The following is a 17,381-nucleotide window of genomic DNA, read 5'->3' on the forward strand; positions in this document are numbered from 1 at the left end:
CACTGACCCCCCCGTGCAGAGTGACCCCTTTCCACACTGACCCCGTGTACAGAGTGACCCCTGTGCAGACTGACCCCTGTCCGCACTGACCCCTTGTAAGAGTGACCCCTGTCCACACTGACCGCCTGTACAGTGTGATCCCTGTCTGCACTGACCCCACGTACAGAGTGATCCCTGTCCGCACTGACCCCTCGTGCAGAGTGACCCCTATCCGCACTGACCCCCCATGCAGACTGACCCCTTTCCACACTGACCCCTTGTACAGAGTGACCGCTGTCCGCACTGACCCCTTGAACAGTGAGACCCCGTCCACACTGACCGCCTGTACAGAGTGACCCCTGTCCGCACTGACCCTGTGTGCAGAGTGACCCCTGTCCGCACTGACCCTCATGTACAGAGTGACCCCTGTCCATACTGACCCCATGTACAAAGTGACCCCCTGTCCACACTGATCCCGTGTACAGAGTGACCCCTGTCCACACTGACCCCTGTACTGAGTGACCCCTGTCCACACTGACACCCCCCCGTACTGAGTGACCCCTGTCCACACTGACCCCATGTACAGAGTGACCCCTGTCCTCACTGATCCCGTGTACAGAGTGACCCCTGTCTGCACTGACCCCATGTATTTTGTAAGACCTGTCCGCCCTGACCCAGTGTACAGACTGAGACCTGTCTACCACACTGACCCTGTGTACAGAGTGACCCCTGTCCACACTGTCCCGGTGTGCAGCGTGACCACTGATCACACTGAGCCAATGTTCAGAGTGAGCCCTGCTCTTACTGACTGCAAGTACAGCATGACCCCAATCCTCCTGACAGTTTGTACACACTGAACCTGTGAACCCTTGTACAGAACAGACATTTGCTATTCACCTGAGCGAGAGAAATCTACCAGGATTTCTGATTAATTTCTTTCTGTCTTTTTCTATTTTAGGACCTTTATGTATCTAAGATGCAAATCAGGGTGCCAGTGAAAGATGTGAGTTAGTCAGATACAGATATCATAACCTACTCCCTGTACAGAGTTACTCCTGTCTGCTATGAGCATGTGTCCAGAGTGACTCCTGTCTGCACTGACCCCATGTGACGAGTGAGCCCTGTCCCCTATGAGCACCTGTACAATGTGACTTATGTTATTGTCTGACACTTCGCAAAACCTGATCCCTTTCTCATTTTTTCCCTGAGTCTGTTGTGAATGTTGTGCAGACTAGAAAGCACATACAGAATGATCCCAATTTAATTAGAATCCTTCCATGTCACACCAAGTCTAGAGAATTACTTAATGAACCTTTGGGGAATCCCTGACCATAAGGCCGACTGCAGACTATGATCCTAGGATATATTGATGCACGTTTCTGTGTTTGTACATAGTAGGATAGTTTAGAACAAGGAAACTGGAGAAACAAGTAAATTAGATTAGATTAGATTACTTATAGTGTGGAAACAGGCCCTTCAGCCCAACAAGTCCACACCGCCCCGCCGAAGCGCAACCCACCCATACCCTTACATTTATCACTTACCTGACACTACGGGCCAATTCACCTGACCTGCACATCTTTGGACTGTGGGAGGAAACCGGAGCACCCGGAGGAAATCCACACAGACACGGGGAAAATGTGCAAACTCCACACAGTCAGTCGCCTGAGGCGGGAATTGAACCTGGGTCTCTGGCGCTGTGAGGCAGCAGTGCTAACCACTGTGCCACCGTTCCTGTTGATGATAGAGACTGGATGCCTGATGAAGGGCTTCTGCCTCAAACGTTGACTCTCCTGCTCCCCGGATGCTGCCTGACCTGCTGTGCTTTTCCAGCACCACATTCTCGACAACAATAATAGAGACTGACCTTGTTCCACAGTGCTACAGAGTGATCCCTGTTCACACTGACTCGGTGTACACAGCATCCCCTGTCCACACTGTCCCTCTGTATGGTGGATCTCCTGACCACATTGCCGGTGCTTTGTCATTAGTGTCTAACTGAATCCACACTCTAGACTCTCTGTGACCTTGTACTCATCAACATTATTTGCATTTGAGGCACAAAAACAGAACAGTGCGATTGGTCACAGGTATGTCAATCTGTTACAGGTGGTGGAGAAAGAAGTTGTCTTGTGCAGAGTGATTCCCTTTGCAGTGAGTGCACAGTCTGCTCCTGGGGGTTATTGATAAATGTGTTTTGATATTTTAGAATGAGAGACAGAATCTTGGAAGCCAGAGAAACAAGTGAGCTAGACCCTACTGAAGACAGGGTAAATCTTTCTCCACTGCCCCCATGTACAGAGTGACCATACTCTACAATGACCCTGTATACAGAGTGACCCCCATCCACACAAACAGTGACCCCTGTACTTACTGACCGTGTGTACAGAGTGACTCCTGTCCGCACTGACCCCATGTAGAGTGAGCCCTATCCACACTGACCGTGTGTACAGAGTAACCCCTGTCCCCACTGACCATGTGTACACACTGACCCTGTGAACAATGACATTTGCTGTTCAAGTGAGTGTGAGACGTCTACCACGATATCAGATTAATTTGCTTCTGTCTTTTACTATTTTAGGATGTTTACGTATCTAAGCTGCAAGCCAGGGAGCCAGTGAAAGATGTGAGTTAGTCAGTTACAGATAGAGTAAATATTGTCATAAGGTACCTCATGTGCAGAGTGACCCCTGTCCACACTGACCCCATGTACAGCGTGAGCCCTGTCCACACTGACCCCATGTCCACACTGACCCCATGTACAGCGTGAGCCCTGTCCACACTGACCCCATGTCCACACTGACCCCATGTACAGCGTGAGCCCTGTCCACACTGACCCCATGTCCACACTGACCCCGTGTACAGAGTGACCCCTGTCCACACTGACCCCGTGTACAGCATGAACCTTGTCCACACTGACCCCGTGTACAGAGTGAGCCCTGTCTACACTGACCCCTGTCCACACTGTCCCTGTGTACAGTGACCCCTGTCCACACTGACCCCGTGTACAGAGCGACCCCTGTCCACACTGACCCCGTGTACAGAGTGACCCCTGTCCACACTGACCCCGTGTACAGCATGAACCTTGTCCACACTGACCCCGTGTACAGAGTGAGCCCTGTCTACACTGACCCCTGTCCACACTGACCCCGTGTACAGAGTGACCCCTGTCCACACTGACCCCATGTACAGAGTGACCCCTGTCCACACTGACCCCGTGTACAGAGTGACCCCTGTCCACACTGACCCCGTGTACAGAGTGACCCCTGTCCACACTGACCCCGTGTACAGAGTGACCCCTGTCCACACTGACCCCGTGTACAGAGTGACCCCTGTCCACACTGACCCCGTGTAGAGTGACCCCTGTCCACACTGACCCCGTGTACAGAGTGACCCCTGTCCACACTGACCCCGTGTACAGAGTGACCCCTGTCCACACTGACCCCGTGTACAGAGTGACCCCTGTCCACACTGACCCCGTGTACAGAGTGACCCCTGTCCACACTGACCCCGTGTACAGAGTGACCCCTGTCCACACTGACCCCGTGTACAGAGTGACCCCTGTCCACACTGACCCCGTGTACAGAGTGACCCCTGTCCACACTGACCCCGTGTACAGAGTGACCCCTGTCCACACTGACCCCGTGTACAGAGTGACCCCTTTCCACACTGACCCCGTGTACAGAGTGACCCCTGTCCACACTGACCCCGTGTACAGAGTGACCCCTGTCCACACTGACCCCGTGTACAGAGTGACCCCTGTCCACACTGACCCCGTGTACAGAGTGACCCCTGTCCACACTGACCCCGTGTACAGAGTGACCCCTGTCCACACTGACCCCGTGTACAGAGTGACCCCTGTCCACACTGACCCCGTGTACAGAGTGACCCCTGTCCACACTGACCCCGTGTACAGAGTGACCCCTGTCCACACTGACCCCGTGTACAGAGTGAGCCCTGTCCGCACTGACCCCGTGTACAGCGTGAGCCCTGTCCGCACTGACCCCGTGTACAGAGTGAGCCCTGTCTGCACTGACCCCATGTACAGCGTGACCCCTGTCCACTCTGAGCATCTCTACAGTGTGACGTACGTTGTCCTCTGATACATTGCCTGATCTCTTTCTCATGTGTCTCTTGTGGCTGTCGTGAACGTTGTGCAGACTTGAAAGCACATCCAGAATGATCTCATTTTAACCAGACATTTTATATGACGCTGCAAGTCAGGAGAAATAGTTAATGAACGTGTAGGAAATCCATTTTCATGAGAGCGACTGCAGACTACAAACCTGGGTTTTTTGATGCATGTGTTTCTGCATTTGTACATTTTAGGAGAGTTTAGAACAAGGGACACAAACGTGGATGCCAGAGAAACAAGTTAGACCCCTGTTGATAATAGAGACTGACCCTTGTCCACACCACTACAGAGCAATCCCTGCTGCACTGACCCCATGTGTAGAGTGAGTCCTGTTCTAACCGAGTGTGTGTACATACTGACCCTTAACAGAAACATTTGCAAATGAAGCAATTACTCTGTGCTTGGATAGAGAAATCCGAGTAGATTTGTGATTGATTTTTTTCAGTCTGTTTGTATTTTGGGACCTATAAGTATCTAACATGAAAGATGTGAGTTAGAGGTAGCCAATAAATATTATTAGAATCTACCCTGTCTAAGTGTGACCTCTGTCCTTATCCCTAAATCCAGGCACAGAAATGGTACTAAAGGCCTGGAGGCTTTGCAAGTGTTACGCACTTGTTCAGAAGGATGCAAGGATAGGTTCTGCAATCTGATGACAGTCAGTTTAGCGTCTGTGCTTAGCCCTGTATAGAGTGACCCCTGACAACACTGACCCTGTGTGCAGTGTGATCCCTGTCTGTACTGACCCCGTGTACAGAGTGACCTCTGTCTACACAGCTGTGTACAGTGACCCCTGTCTGAACTGAATGACCCCTGTTGACAGTTGACCCTTTCTCCTGTGTCTGTGTAATCTTAGAAATAAAAAGAACTGTGGATGCTATAAATCAGAAACAAAAACAGAAATTACTGGACAAACTCAGCAGGTCTTGAAACACCTGTGGAGAGAAATCAAAGTTAACATTTCAGGTCCTCAGTTCTGAGGAAGGGTCACCGGACCTGAAACATTAACTTTGCTTTCTCTTCACAGATGCTGTCAAGTCTGCTGAGCTTTCCCAGCCACTGTATAATCTTCTGCCTGGATGTTTCTGTGTCTGCCTTGTGTCATTGTGATGACACTAACCCTTCTGACATTATTGTGGACTGATGGTCAGCTGACAACTCTCAGCCTGTCAACTGAGATATTGGTGTGAACGAATTGTTCTCTTGTGGAGGGTGCCTCTTCTTTAATCTCTGACCACATGGACAGAGTGACCCCTGTTGGTTGTGTGATGTGATTATGAGAGAGACTGCTATACCCGGTGGCCTCATTTATGAAGTAGCCTAATCTGATATCTAACCTCGTGGTGCGTATTAACCCTAACATAATACACAACTTCTCAGGTGTCTCAGGATCCCAAACCACCATGTGTATGGGATGGTCGCCAGTTGCAATGATCCCCTGTTTGTTGAGAGATTTGTTTTCCTGTTACATCCAGTGCAGAGAATGACCCCAGGTTATATTGATTCCTTTTGTCTGCTTTTATATTTTAGGCATTGTTTAGGCACAAGTCAGTACCCAAGCTGCCAAAGACAAAAGTGAGTTGGTTGCTCCTGAATGTGTTTTAACCTTCACTCCTGCAGACCCTGTCCCCTCTGACACTCTCTTTACCCTCTGATTGCTGTCTAGCTTTTGATCCTGCAAGAATACGAGAAACAAGGCCATTCAGCCCATCGAGCCTGTTCCATTATTCAGTATGGTCATAGCTCATCTTAAGCTTCAGTTCCAAATTCCTGTCTACTCTTTGTGTTCCTCAATGCCCCAAGAGACCCAAAATTTATCTATCTCAGTCTTAAATCTAGGCACAGAAATGGTACCAAAGGCCTGGAGGCTTTGCAACTGTTGTGCACTTGTTCAGAAGGATACAAGGATAAGTCCTGCAGTTTAGCCTCTGTGGTGGAAAAGCCTCAATTTTGTATTGAATTATCATTTTTAATAGTCACATGGTCATAAGATCACACTAAGTAGAAATAGAATCATGGAGTCCCTGCAGTGTAGAAACAGGTCATTCAGCCCATCAAGTCCACATTAACTTTCCTAAAGAGCATCCCACTCAGCCCCAGTTCCCTATGCTATCCCTGGAACCCTGCATTTCCCATGGCTAATCCACTTAGCCTGCACATCTGTGGACACTATGGGCAATTTAGCATGGCCAATCCACCTAACCTGCACATCTTTGGACCATGGGCAGAAACCAGAGCACCCAGAGGAAACCCACGCAGATATGGGAAGAATGTGCAAACTCTACAACGACAGTTACCCGAGGCTAGAATTGAACCCGGGCACTGTGAGGCAGCAGTGCTAAACGCTGAACCACCATACTGTGGCGTGTGCCATTCAGCTTCTAGAAGATGCTACATTACTCAATAAGACCTTGCATCTAAACAAATATAGATTAAACTATGAAAGCCAGTATTGACTTGTTCAAGACAGATAGTGTTCAGCCAATCTGCTGGAGTTTTCTCATGAGGTAATTGGAGGATTAATGAAGGTAATGCTGTTGATGTGATGCACACACGGACATCCAAAAGGCCTTGGAACAGACTTGTCAGCAGGGTTAGGTGGCTGGTTGACATCATTCCATCTTCCAGAAATGATGCCAATGCTACCTTAGAGTTTTGGTGAGGTCAGATGGGATCATCTGCTTCTGATGGTTGAACAAACTGACTTTGGAAAGGCAAAGTCTGTCATAAGCGGCTTATATGAAGTTGTTCCTCGTTGTTTAGAGCACTGGGTGCCAATGTTTGGCAGCTTGAGGTAGAGGTAGTTCAGTACCAGCAATCCTTCTCCCTGTGTTGACACGAAGTGCCTATTTGGTTGTCAGTGTTAAAGGATAGACCGCTGGAGAGTCTTAATGAGAGGGAGCACTTGACAAAATGTGGATTTCTGAAACATTTTTGAGAAACTTAAGTTTGTTTTGAGGATATTAGTTATTTCTGAAAGGCTCGGTAAGCTCCCAGTCAAAAGTTTAGGAAATAAATTCTCAGCCACATGAGGGAGATTTAAACAATCCTTAGATAAGCACATGGATGATTTTGGGATAGTGTAGGGGGAACGAGCTGAGGATAGTTCACAGGTCGGTGCAACATCGAGGGCCAAAGGGCCTGTTCTACACTGTATTGTTCTATGTTCTCAAATGAGAGCACATGGGTTTGAGGGAATATACTATGCCACTAGATAGCACGCTAGTATAGTCAAAGGACAGAGAGGAGAATTAAACAGATCATTCTCAGAATGGCAGGCTGTTACCACTGGAGTGCCACAAGAATCAGTGCTAGGTACACAGTTTGTATAAATGATTTGCATATGGGGACCAATTGTAAGATTTCCCAATTTGCTGAGGATGGCAAATAGTGCGAATGTAAATTGTAAGAAGGCTACAAAGAAGCTTCAGGATGACTGAATGGATGGATTAGAACAAGGAAGATGGAATATAATGGAAAAAAAGTGTGAAGCTATTTACTTTGTAGAGAAAAACAGAAAAGGCAGAACAGGTTTTAACTGGTGAAAGGCTAAGAAATGTGGGTGCCTAAGAGGATCCTTGTCCCTTGAATCACTAAAAGGTGAGTCTCGTGCAGGTGCAATAAGCAATTAGAAAGACAAGCAGTATGCTAACCTTCATTTCAGTAGGATTTGAGTTCAAGCGGAATGAAGTTTTCATGCAGTTATAGAGTCTTGGTGAGATCTAACAATTTTTGACAATAGACAATAGTTGCAGGAGTAGGCCATTCTGCCCTTCCAGCCTGCACCACCATTCAATATGATCATGGCTGGTCATCCTTAATCAGTATCCTGTTCCTGCCTTATTTCCATAACCCTTGATTCCACTATCCTTGAGAGCTCTATCCAACTCTTTTTTTTTTTGGCCACCTTATCTAAGGAGGGATGTACTTGCCATAAAAAGAATGTAATGGAAGTTTTCTAATCAATCCTTTAGGTGGTGGGATTTTCTTGTGAGAAATAATTGAAGAAACTGTGCCTATTTTCGATAGACTTTTTTTAAAAAATGAGAAGTGATCTCCGAAAACGTTCTTATAGGGCAGATATAGATATTAAGTTTCCCCTGGCCAGGGATATGACCTCAGGATAAGGGGTAGGCCATTTTGGATTGAAATGAGGAGGAATTTCTTCACTCAGAGCATGAGCAGTCTTTGGAATTTGAAATTCTGTACCCCAGACATGTGGAAACTCAATCATTGAGTAAGTTCAAGAAAGGCATTAATAAGTTTTTAGAAATTAATGACATTAAGCAATGTGGAGAATGGCATTGAGGTACTGATCAGTTATGATCTAGTTGAATGGCAGAATAGACTTGATGGGTTGAATAGCTTACTCCTGTCCATAGCTTACACCAGCATCATCTATGGGCAAGAATAGCACCTACCAGCAATATCCACACCCCATGTTGATATATGAAATCTGCCAAGCACTGCATAATTCCAACAACAATTGTGCCTCTTCTGAATTGTGGAGTCATGTTTTTCACTGATCTGAAGTGGTCACTTTTAAAGTAGTCTGCATATTCCTGGAGGTTGAACTCTTTCTTCTGTTAAATTGTGCCCTTTCAAGAATTTTGTTTGCTTGATTGGAGTAGCTTTTAAAAGTATTTGTATCTTTGTTGATATTTTGGTGACTTCTCGTGCCACTGACTATAAGGCCCATTGAACACAATAATATGAACGTAAAACCGAAAGAACTACAGATAATGGAAGTCAGAAACAGAAACAGAGTTAAGATTTTGGGTCCGATGCACCTTCTTTAGAACAGATTATATATTAACTTGTTCAGCTTCAAATTTATTGTTTAATTTTGAAGGAATCATTTATCTTAAGAATCGTCTCCCCTGTGCTGGCCCGCCCCTTGCAACTCCCAGGTCATTTCCTCTGCTCTGAAGCTACCTGCCTATCTTCTTTTCCACCTATCCACTCCACCCTCTCCTCCTTGACCTATCACCTTCATCTCCTCCCCCACTCACCCATTGTACTCTATGCTACTTTCTCCCCACCCCCACCCTCCTCTAGCTTATCTCTCCACGCTTCAGGCTCACTGCCTTTATTCCTGATGAAGGGCTTTTGCCCGAAACGTCGATTTCGCTGCTCGTTGAATGCTGCCTGAACTGCTGTGCTCTTCCAGCACCACTAATCCAGTATTTGGTTTTCAGCATCTGCAGTAATTGTTTTTATCTTGTTTTTTTTGTCCATCCCTTACATAAAACCCTTTTTGATGCATCGATTCTCCTCCTATTTCTTCTTAAATGTGTTTTTGTATTCTAATTCAAGTTGTAGTGTTATAACGCTGATTGTAATCTGCTGACTTCAAGCAAGTATTCTTGCCATTTAAATTCTGTTGTTTTAAACTTATTTCAAACTTTGAAAGTGGTTTATAGCAATACCAAATGAAATATTTAACAAAGCTTCAAATTCAGTTAACCAGCAAAATCTTCTTTGAAGTTTCAGATTGACAAAATAGTCATACTATAATGTTTGTTTTAGTAAGACCGTAAGACAGAGGTGCACAGGCAGACTCTTTGGTCCATTGAGTCTGCTCTGCTATTCAATGAGATCTAATTATCCTCAACTCCTATTTCCTGCTTTTCCCTACAAATATTGATTCCCTTATGAATTAAAGTCTTTCTCAGCCTAGAATGTGCTTAATGACCCACCCTCAATGTCCTTCTGAGGTACATGCGCAGATTCTCTATCCTCTGAGAGAAGGCATTCCTTCTCACCTCTGACTTCAATCTTTTATTCTGAGACTCTAGCAACTCTCCATATCTACCTTGTCAAGCCCCCCCCCCCAACTCCACCCCACCAAGAATTTTGTATCTGTTTGCCTCTCATTCCTCTAAACCTTAATGAGTATAGGCCCCACCTACTTGACCTCTGCTCATAAGAAAATCCCTCCCTCCCTCCCCCATATCAACCTGGTGAACCTTATCTGCATTGTCTTCAATGCTAGTATATCTTTCCTTATGTGAGAAACGAAGCTCACTGTTCGATAATTTTAGTCCGAGTCAAATTCTGAAGCAGTCTTTAGTCATACGGTCTTGCAAGCCAGGTGACCACAAAGTAGGAGGTTACATTACAATTTATACAGTTGAGTTGAGTCTCTCAGTACTCCCCTTTTACTTCACATCTGATAGTTGTATTGCTCTGTGCAGCTGCTAATCTAATTGGCTTACCACATCTGTGTGTGGCCTGTTGTTGGCATAGAATTTCCCCCCCGCTAGCTGGGTCTTATTACTTTGGCTGACACAACACTGGGTCTTATTTGGTTATCTCGTTCATACTAACTCCCTATGTGTGTGACAATTGCAACTGTCATGTCAATACATCTGTCTCTACCAATCACCACCTCCCTTTTTGGTTAGTTACTTCTTGGTCTATACCCTCGTGATTCCGCCCTGCGATTTTTGCAGAAGCAAGATGCAGCTACTTGTGCAAGCATATCTAGTGTAACATGCAGCCCCCCCCCCCCGCCCCATGACTCAACCTTGTGCTTTTTGCAGAAACAACAACCTTCACAAGCATCTGTCACACTTGGGTAAGGGGATCAAAACTGTTCACAGTATATTAGCTGTAGTCTGATATAGCTTTATATAGTTTTACCAAAACCATCATAATTTTATTCCCCTATTTCTTTTTAAATAAAGGCCAACAGATCATTTCCCTTCCCCACTATGTTCTGAATTTGTATACTAGATTCTTGTGATTTATGCACAAGGACTGCCAGATCCCTGTATTGTAGTTTTCTGCAGTCTTTCTCCATTTAAATAATATTTGACCCCTCTATTCTTCATGTCACAGTGCATAATGTTACATTTTCCCACAGTATGTGCCAACCACTCACTAACCTATCTATGTCGCTCTGCAGACTCATTACATCATCCTCACCAATTGATTTCCCACCTTATTGAGTCATCCACAAACTTGCCAATAGTACTTTCACTTCCCTGACCAAGTCATTAATATATAGTAAAGAGTGACCCCTTTATACACTGACCCTGTGTGTAGAGTGACTTTGTCTGCACTGAGCCGGTGTACAGAGTGACCCCTGCCTGCACTGAGCAAGTGTACAGAGTGATCCCAATCCACACTGTCCCTGTTGCAGTGACCCCTGCGTACTGAAGTCACTTACGGAGTGACCCCTGTCTGCACTGAGCCGGTCTACAGAGTGACCTCTGTCTGCACTGACCATATGTGTAGAGTGACTCTGTCCGCACTGACCCTGTGTGCAGAGTGACCACTCTCTATATTGATCCCGTGTACAGAGTGACCCCTGTCTGCACTGACCCCAAGTCCAGAGTGACCCCTATCCACACTGGCCCTGTGTACAGAGTGACCCCTGTCTGCACTGACCCTGTGTACAGAGTGGCCCCTATCCACAGTGACCCCTGCGTGCTGACGTCACTTACAGAGTGACCCTTGTCTGCACTGACCCTCTGTACAGAGTGGCTCCTATCCACACTGCCCCTGTGTACAGTGACCCCTGCGTGCTAATGTCACTTACAGAGTGACCCCTATCCATACTGACCCTGTGTACAGAGTGACCCCTTTCCATACTGGCCCTGTGTGCAGTGACCTCTGCGTACTGACATCACTTACAGATTGACCCCTGTTCATGCTGACCCCACATACAAAGTGACCCCTGTCCAAACTGTTCATGTGGATGGTAGAACTTTTTATGCCCAGGGTGCATATCCACTCTAAGGTGTCTCTCAGCTTGGCTCCTTGTATTAAGTGACCACAATGTGAATTTGAGCCATAAACAGCAGAATGCTATTTGTTGGAGGAGCTCTGACATGTCGTCCTCTATTTGGTGGTGGTGGCAGAGGTGGGGGATGGTGTTTGTAAGTTGTATGGCTCCATTGGTTGGATATGATTTGTGTTGCACTGACACCAATGCATTCCATTCCAACACTGATTAAATGTACCAGCACAATAGCTCTCCAGGACTTTGACAATTACTACGCTCTGTTGACCACAGATTGTTGTCCTGTTACAGCAAGTGAACAGTATGATCCTGGGATTTGTTGATGGATATGTTTCTGTGTTTCTTTATTATAGGATACCTTAGAATGAGGGACACAAACCAAAAAGCCAGAGAAATAAGTGAGTTAGCCCTGCTGACGATAAAGAGTAACCCCCCCACACCGTTCACACTGACCACGTGTGCAGTGACCCCAGTCCGCACTGACCCTGCGTACAGACTGACCCCCTGTACCAAGCAAACCCCTGTCCACTCTGAGTCCATGTACTGGCTGACCCCTGACCACATTGACTGTGTGTACAGAGTGAGCCCTGTCCTCACTGACCCCTTATACCAAGTGACCCCTGTCCTTAAGTACTCCGGGATATACATTATCGGTTCCTGGGGATTTATCAGCCTTTAATCAGTTTCCCCAACACTATCTCCCTATTTATACTAATTTCCTTCAGTTCCTCTCTCTCATCAATAATATTCCCCAATAATATTAAGATAATGTTTGCGTGCTTCTTTGTGAAGACAGAACCAAAGTATGTATTTTATTGGGTCTGCCATCTCTTCGTTCCCCATTATAACTTTCCCTGTTTCTGACTACAAGTGACCTTGCCTTCACTGATTTTTTTTTCTTCTAGTAGAAGCTTTTACAATCAGTTTGTACGTTCTCTGAAAGTTTATTTTTGCTCTTTATTTTCTCTCTGTTAATCAATCCCTTTGCCATCCTTTGCTGATATGTAAACGGCCTCAGTCCTCAGGTTAGTTGCTTTTTTTTGACAAACTTGTATGCCCTTTCCTTGGATCAATGACTATCCCTAATTTCCCTTGTCCACCATGGTTGGGTCACCTTTCTCCTTTTCATTTTTTGTGCCAGACAGGAATGAACAATTGTTGCAGTTCTTGCTTCTGCTCTTTAACTGTTTGCCTTTGCCTACTCAAGCGCATCCCTTGAGGCAATACTCCCCAATTTATCATAGCCAGCTCACACTTCAGTACATTGTAGTTCCCTTTATTTAAATTCAGAGCCCAATTCTCAGAATCAGCTATGTCACTCCATCTTTATGACGAATTCCATCATATTATGGTCGCTCTTCCCCAAGAGGGTCTCACACAGGTAGATTACCAATTATTCCTTTCACAGAACATGGACATGACTGAGACACCAAATCAATATTTTGCTTTAGTTTTTATGGTAGAGGATGCTGAAGCTCTCTCAATAGTAACAGGTAATACAGAGATTATAGAAAAGGAGGAACTGCTGAACAAAGAGACCTTGGAGTGCAGGTTCATAGCTCCTTGAAAGTGGAGTCACAGGTAGATAGGATAGTGAAGAAGGCGTTTGGTACGTTTTACTTTATTGGTCAGTGTATTGAGTACAGGAGTTGGGAGGTCATGTTGCAGCTGTACAGGACATTGGTTAGGCCACTGTTGGAATATTGCGTGCAAATCTGGTCTCCTTCCTATCGGAAAGATGTTGTGAAACTTGAAAGGGTTCAGAAAAGACTTCGAAGGATGTTGCCAGGGTTGGAGGATTTGAGCTATAGGGAGAGGCTGAACAGGCTGGGGCTGTTTTCCCTGGAGCGTCGGAGGCTGAGGGGTGACCTTATAGAGGTTTACAAAATTATGAGGGGCATGGATAGGATAAATAGGCAAAGTCTTTTCCCTGGGTAAGGGAATCCAGAACTAGAGGGCAAAGGTTTAGGGTGAGAGGGGAAAGATATAAAAGAGACCAATGGGGCAACTTTTTCACACTGAGGATGGTACGTGTATGGAATGAGCTGCCAGAGGAAGTGGTGGAGGCTGGTACAAAAGCAACATTTAAGAGGCATTTGGATGGGTATATGAATAGGAAGGGTTTGGAGGGATATGGGCCAGGTGCTGGCAGGTGGGACTAGATTGGGTTGGGATTTCTGGTCGACATGGACAGGTTGGTCCGAGGGGTCTGTTTCCTTGCTGTACATCTCTATGACTAGGGAAACGATACTGAGCAAACTATAGGGATTGCAGGCAGACAAGTACCCATGGCCTGAGAGCCTAGATCCTATGGTTTTAGAGGAAGTAGTAACAAAGATAGTGGATATACTGGTTGTAATATTTCAAGATTCTCTGGTTTCTGGAAAGTCTCTGGTGGATTAATGTAATGTAACAAATAAAGTAGACAATGGAGATTCTGCAGACTGCAATGTTTCTCACCTTCCAGAAGATATTTGATGATGTGCCGCACAAAAGGTTAAAACACAAGGTGAGATCACATGGGTTCAGCGTAATATATTAGCTTGGATAAAGGCAGTCAGGATAAAAGGCTTTTTTTTCTGATTGGCAAGATGCAATGAGTGGAGTGCCACTCAGTCTTCAGACTCCAATTACTTATAGTCTATACTAATGACTGGGATGCAGGGAGAGAAGGTACTATCGCCAAAGTTTCAGATAATACTAAAATAGTTAGGAAAATAAATTACAATAAAGAAGAAATTTATAAATGGGTTGGAAAGGTTAGCTGAATGGGCTAAAAATTAGGCAGATGGGGTTTAATACGGGTAAGTGTGAGATTATCCATTTGTTGGAACAAGAGAAAGGCAACTTATCCAAATGGAGAAAAACTTCAAAATCCTCGTGCATGAATTACCGAAAGCTAGTCTCCTGGCATAGCAGGGAATAGGGAAGACAAATGGAATGTTGACATTTATTGCTAAAGGAATGGATTCTAACAATAGGGAAGTGAAAGGCATTGGTAAAACTGCATTTAATGTAACCATTCCAGTTTTGGTCGCCTTATTGCATGGCAGGCAGTTCAGCAAAGGTTCACGAGATTACTTCCAGAGATGAAAGGTTTGTCTCATGTGGAGAGATTTAACAGCTCAGAGCTACACGAGCTAGGGTTTAGGAGAATGAGAGCAAAATGAATTCAGGTATACAAGATGGTGAAGATGGTCGACGAAGTAAACACAGAAATGATGTTTCCATTTGAGGAGCAATCTAGAATGAGAGGTTGCACTTTGAAGTTATGGGGTGGCAAATTTCAAACAGGTGTGGTGAAATTACTCCTCTTAAATGGTCATACTCCTCTTAAATGTTGTTCACTACAGCAGAGTGTGCCTGATACTGAATCAATTCAAGAAGGAGACAGACCAATTTTTAATAATTAATGGAATGAAGGGATATGGGATCCAGGCAGGACAGTGGATTTGAGACTGAGGTAGATCAGCCATGATCTTCCAATTGGTGGAGCAGACTCATGGGGCTCAATGGCCTTCTCCTTCTCCTAGTTCTTATGTTCGTTGATCAGGGGAATTACTCTTTTACTTCCACATAGAGAATACTGACAGGATTTCTGATCAATTTCTTTCTGTCTGTTTCTATTTTTAGGACCTTCATGTAACTAAGCTTCTAACCAGGGTGCCAGTGCAAGATGTGAGTTAGTGATTTATAGATAGCAAGTAAATATTATAACCACTCTGTATACAGAGTGACCCCTGTCCACACTGACCCCGTGTTCAGAGTGACCCCTGTCCAACTGACCCTGTGTACAGAGTGACCCCTGTCCACACTGACCCCATGTACAGAGTGACCCCTGTCCACACTGGTTCTGTGTACAGAGTGACCCCTGTCTGCACTGGTCCTGTGTACAGAACGACCCCAATCCACACTAACCCTGTGTACAGAGTGAACCCTGTCCGCACTAACCCCATGTACAGAGTGACCCCTGTCCACACTGACCCCATGTACAGAGTGACCTCTGTCCGCACTGACCCCATGTACAGAATGACCCCTATCCGCACTGATCCCGTGTGCACAATGACCCTGTCCCCTCTGACCCCCGTGTACAAAGTGACCTCCGTCCCCTCTGACCCCCGTGTACAAAGTGACCCCCGTCCCCTCTGACCCCCGTGTACAAAGTGACCCCTGTCTGCACTGGTTCTGTGTACAGAGTGACCCCTGTCTGCACTGACCCCATGTACAGAGTGACCCCAATCCACACTAACCCTGTGTACAGAGCGACCCCTGTCTTCACTGACCCCATGTGCAGTGTGACCACTGTCTGCACTGACCCCATGTACAGAGTGACCTCTGTCTGCACTGACCCCGTGTATAGAGTGACCCCTGTCTGCACTGACCCCGTGTATAGAGTGACCCCTGTCTGCACTGACCCCATGTACAGAATGACCCCGATCCGCACTGATCCCGTGTGCACAATGACCCTGTCCCCTCTGACCCCCGTGTACAAAGTGACCTCCGTCCCCTCTGACCCCCGTGTACAAAGTGACCCCCGTCCCCCCTCACCCCATGTACAGAGTGACTCCCGTCCCCTCTCACCCCATGTATAGAGTGACCCCTGTCTGCACTGGTTCTGTGTACAGAGTGACCCCTGTCTGCACTGACCCCATGTACAGAGTGACCCCAATCCACACTAACCCTGTGTACAGAGCGACCCCTGTCTGCACTGACCCCATGTACAGAGTGACCTCTGTCTGCACTGACCCCGTGTATAGAGTGACCCCTGTCTGCACTGATCCCGTGTGCACAATGACCCTGTCCCCTCTGACCCCCGTATACAAAGTGACCCCATCCCCTCTCACCCCATGTACAGAGTGACTCCCGTCCCCTCTCACCCCGTGTACAGAGTGACTCCCGTCCCCTCTCACCCCGTGTACAGAGTGACCCCTGTCTGCACTGACCCCGTGTACAGAGTGACCCCTGTCTGCACTGACCCCGTGTACAGAGTGACCCCTGTCTGCACTGACCCCGTGTACAGAGTGACCCCTGTCTGCACTGACCTCATGTACAGAGTGACTTCTGTCCGCACTGACCCTGTGTACAGAGTGACCCCTGTCTGCACTGACCCCATGTCCAGAATGACCCCTATCCGCACTGACCCCGTGTACAGAGTGACCCCTGTCTGCACTGACCCCATGTACAGAATGACCCCTATCCGCACTGATCCCGTGTGCACAATGACCCTGTCCCCTCTGACCCCCGTGTACAAAGTGACCCCCGTCCCCTCTCTCCCCTTGTACAAAGTGACCCCCGTCCCCTCTGACCCCCATGTACAGAGTGACTCCCGTCCCCTCTGACCCCCATGTACAGAGTGACGGCTGTCCACACAGAGCCTGTGTACAGAGTAATTTTTGTCTCTTTTACCTAGTGATTCCTGACCACATTGACCCTGTGTATGGTGGAACACCTGACAAGATTGTCAGTGCTTTTTCATCAGCGTCTAAGTGCACCCACACCCTACACTCTCTGTAATGA

General features: G+C 46.6%; 1 protein-coding gene across 1 annotated transcript in view; it reads left to right on the plus strand.

Annotated features, from left to right (window-relative positions):
* Nucleotides 1–17,381, plus strand: part of LOC140458192 (protein-methionine sulfoxide oxidase mical3a-like) — a 433,786-nt gene that overhangs the window by 224,404 nt on the left and 192,001 nt on the right. The window contains exons 19-20 of the mRNA XM_072552428.1: nt 938–982; nt 5,645–5,689. Coding sequence (XP_072408529.1) covers nt 938–982; nt 5,645–5,689 — 90 coding nt within the window. The remainder of the gene's footprint in view (nt 1–937; nt 983–5,644; nt 5,690–17,381) is intronic.

The sequence above is a fragment of the Chiloscyllium punctatum genome, chromosome 32 (genome assembly GCF_047496795.1).
Source record: "Chiloscyllium punctatum isolate Juve2018m chromosome 32, sChiPun1.3, whole genome shotgun sequence".
Taxonomy (NCBI): domain Eukaryota; kingdom Metazoa; phylum Chordata; class Chondrichthyes; order Orectolobiformes; family Hemiscylliidae; genus Chiloscyllium; species Chiloscyllium punctatum.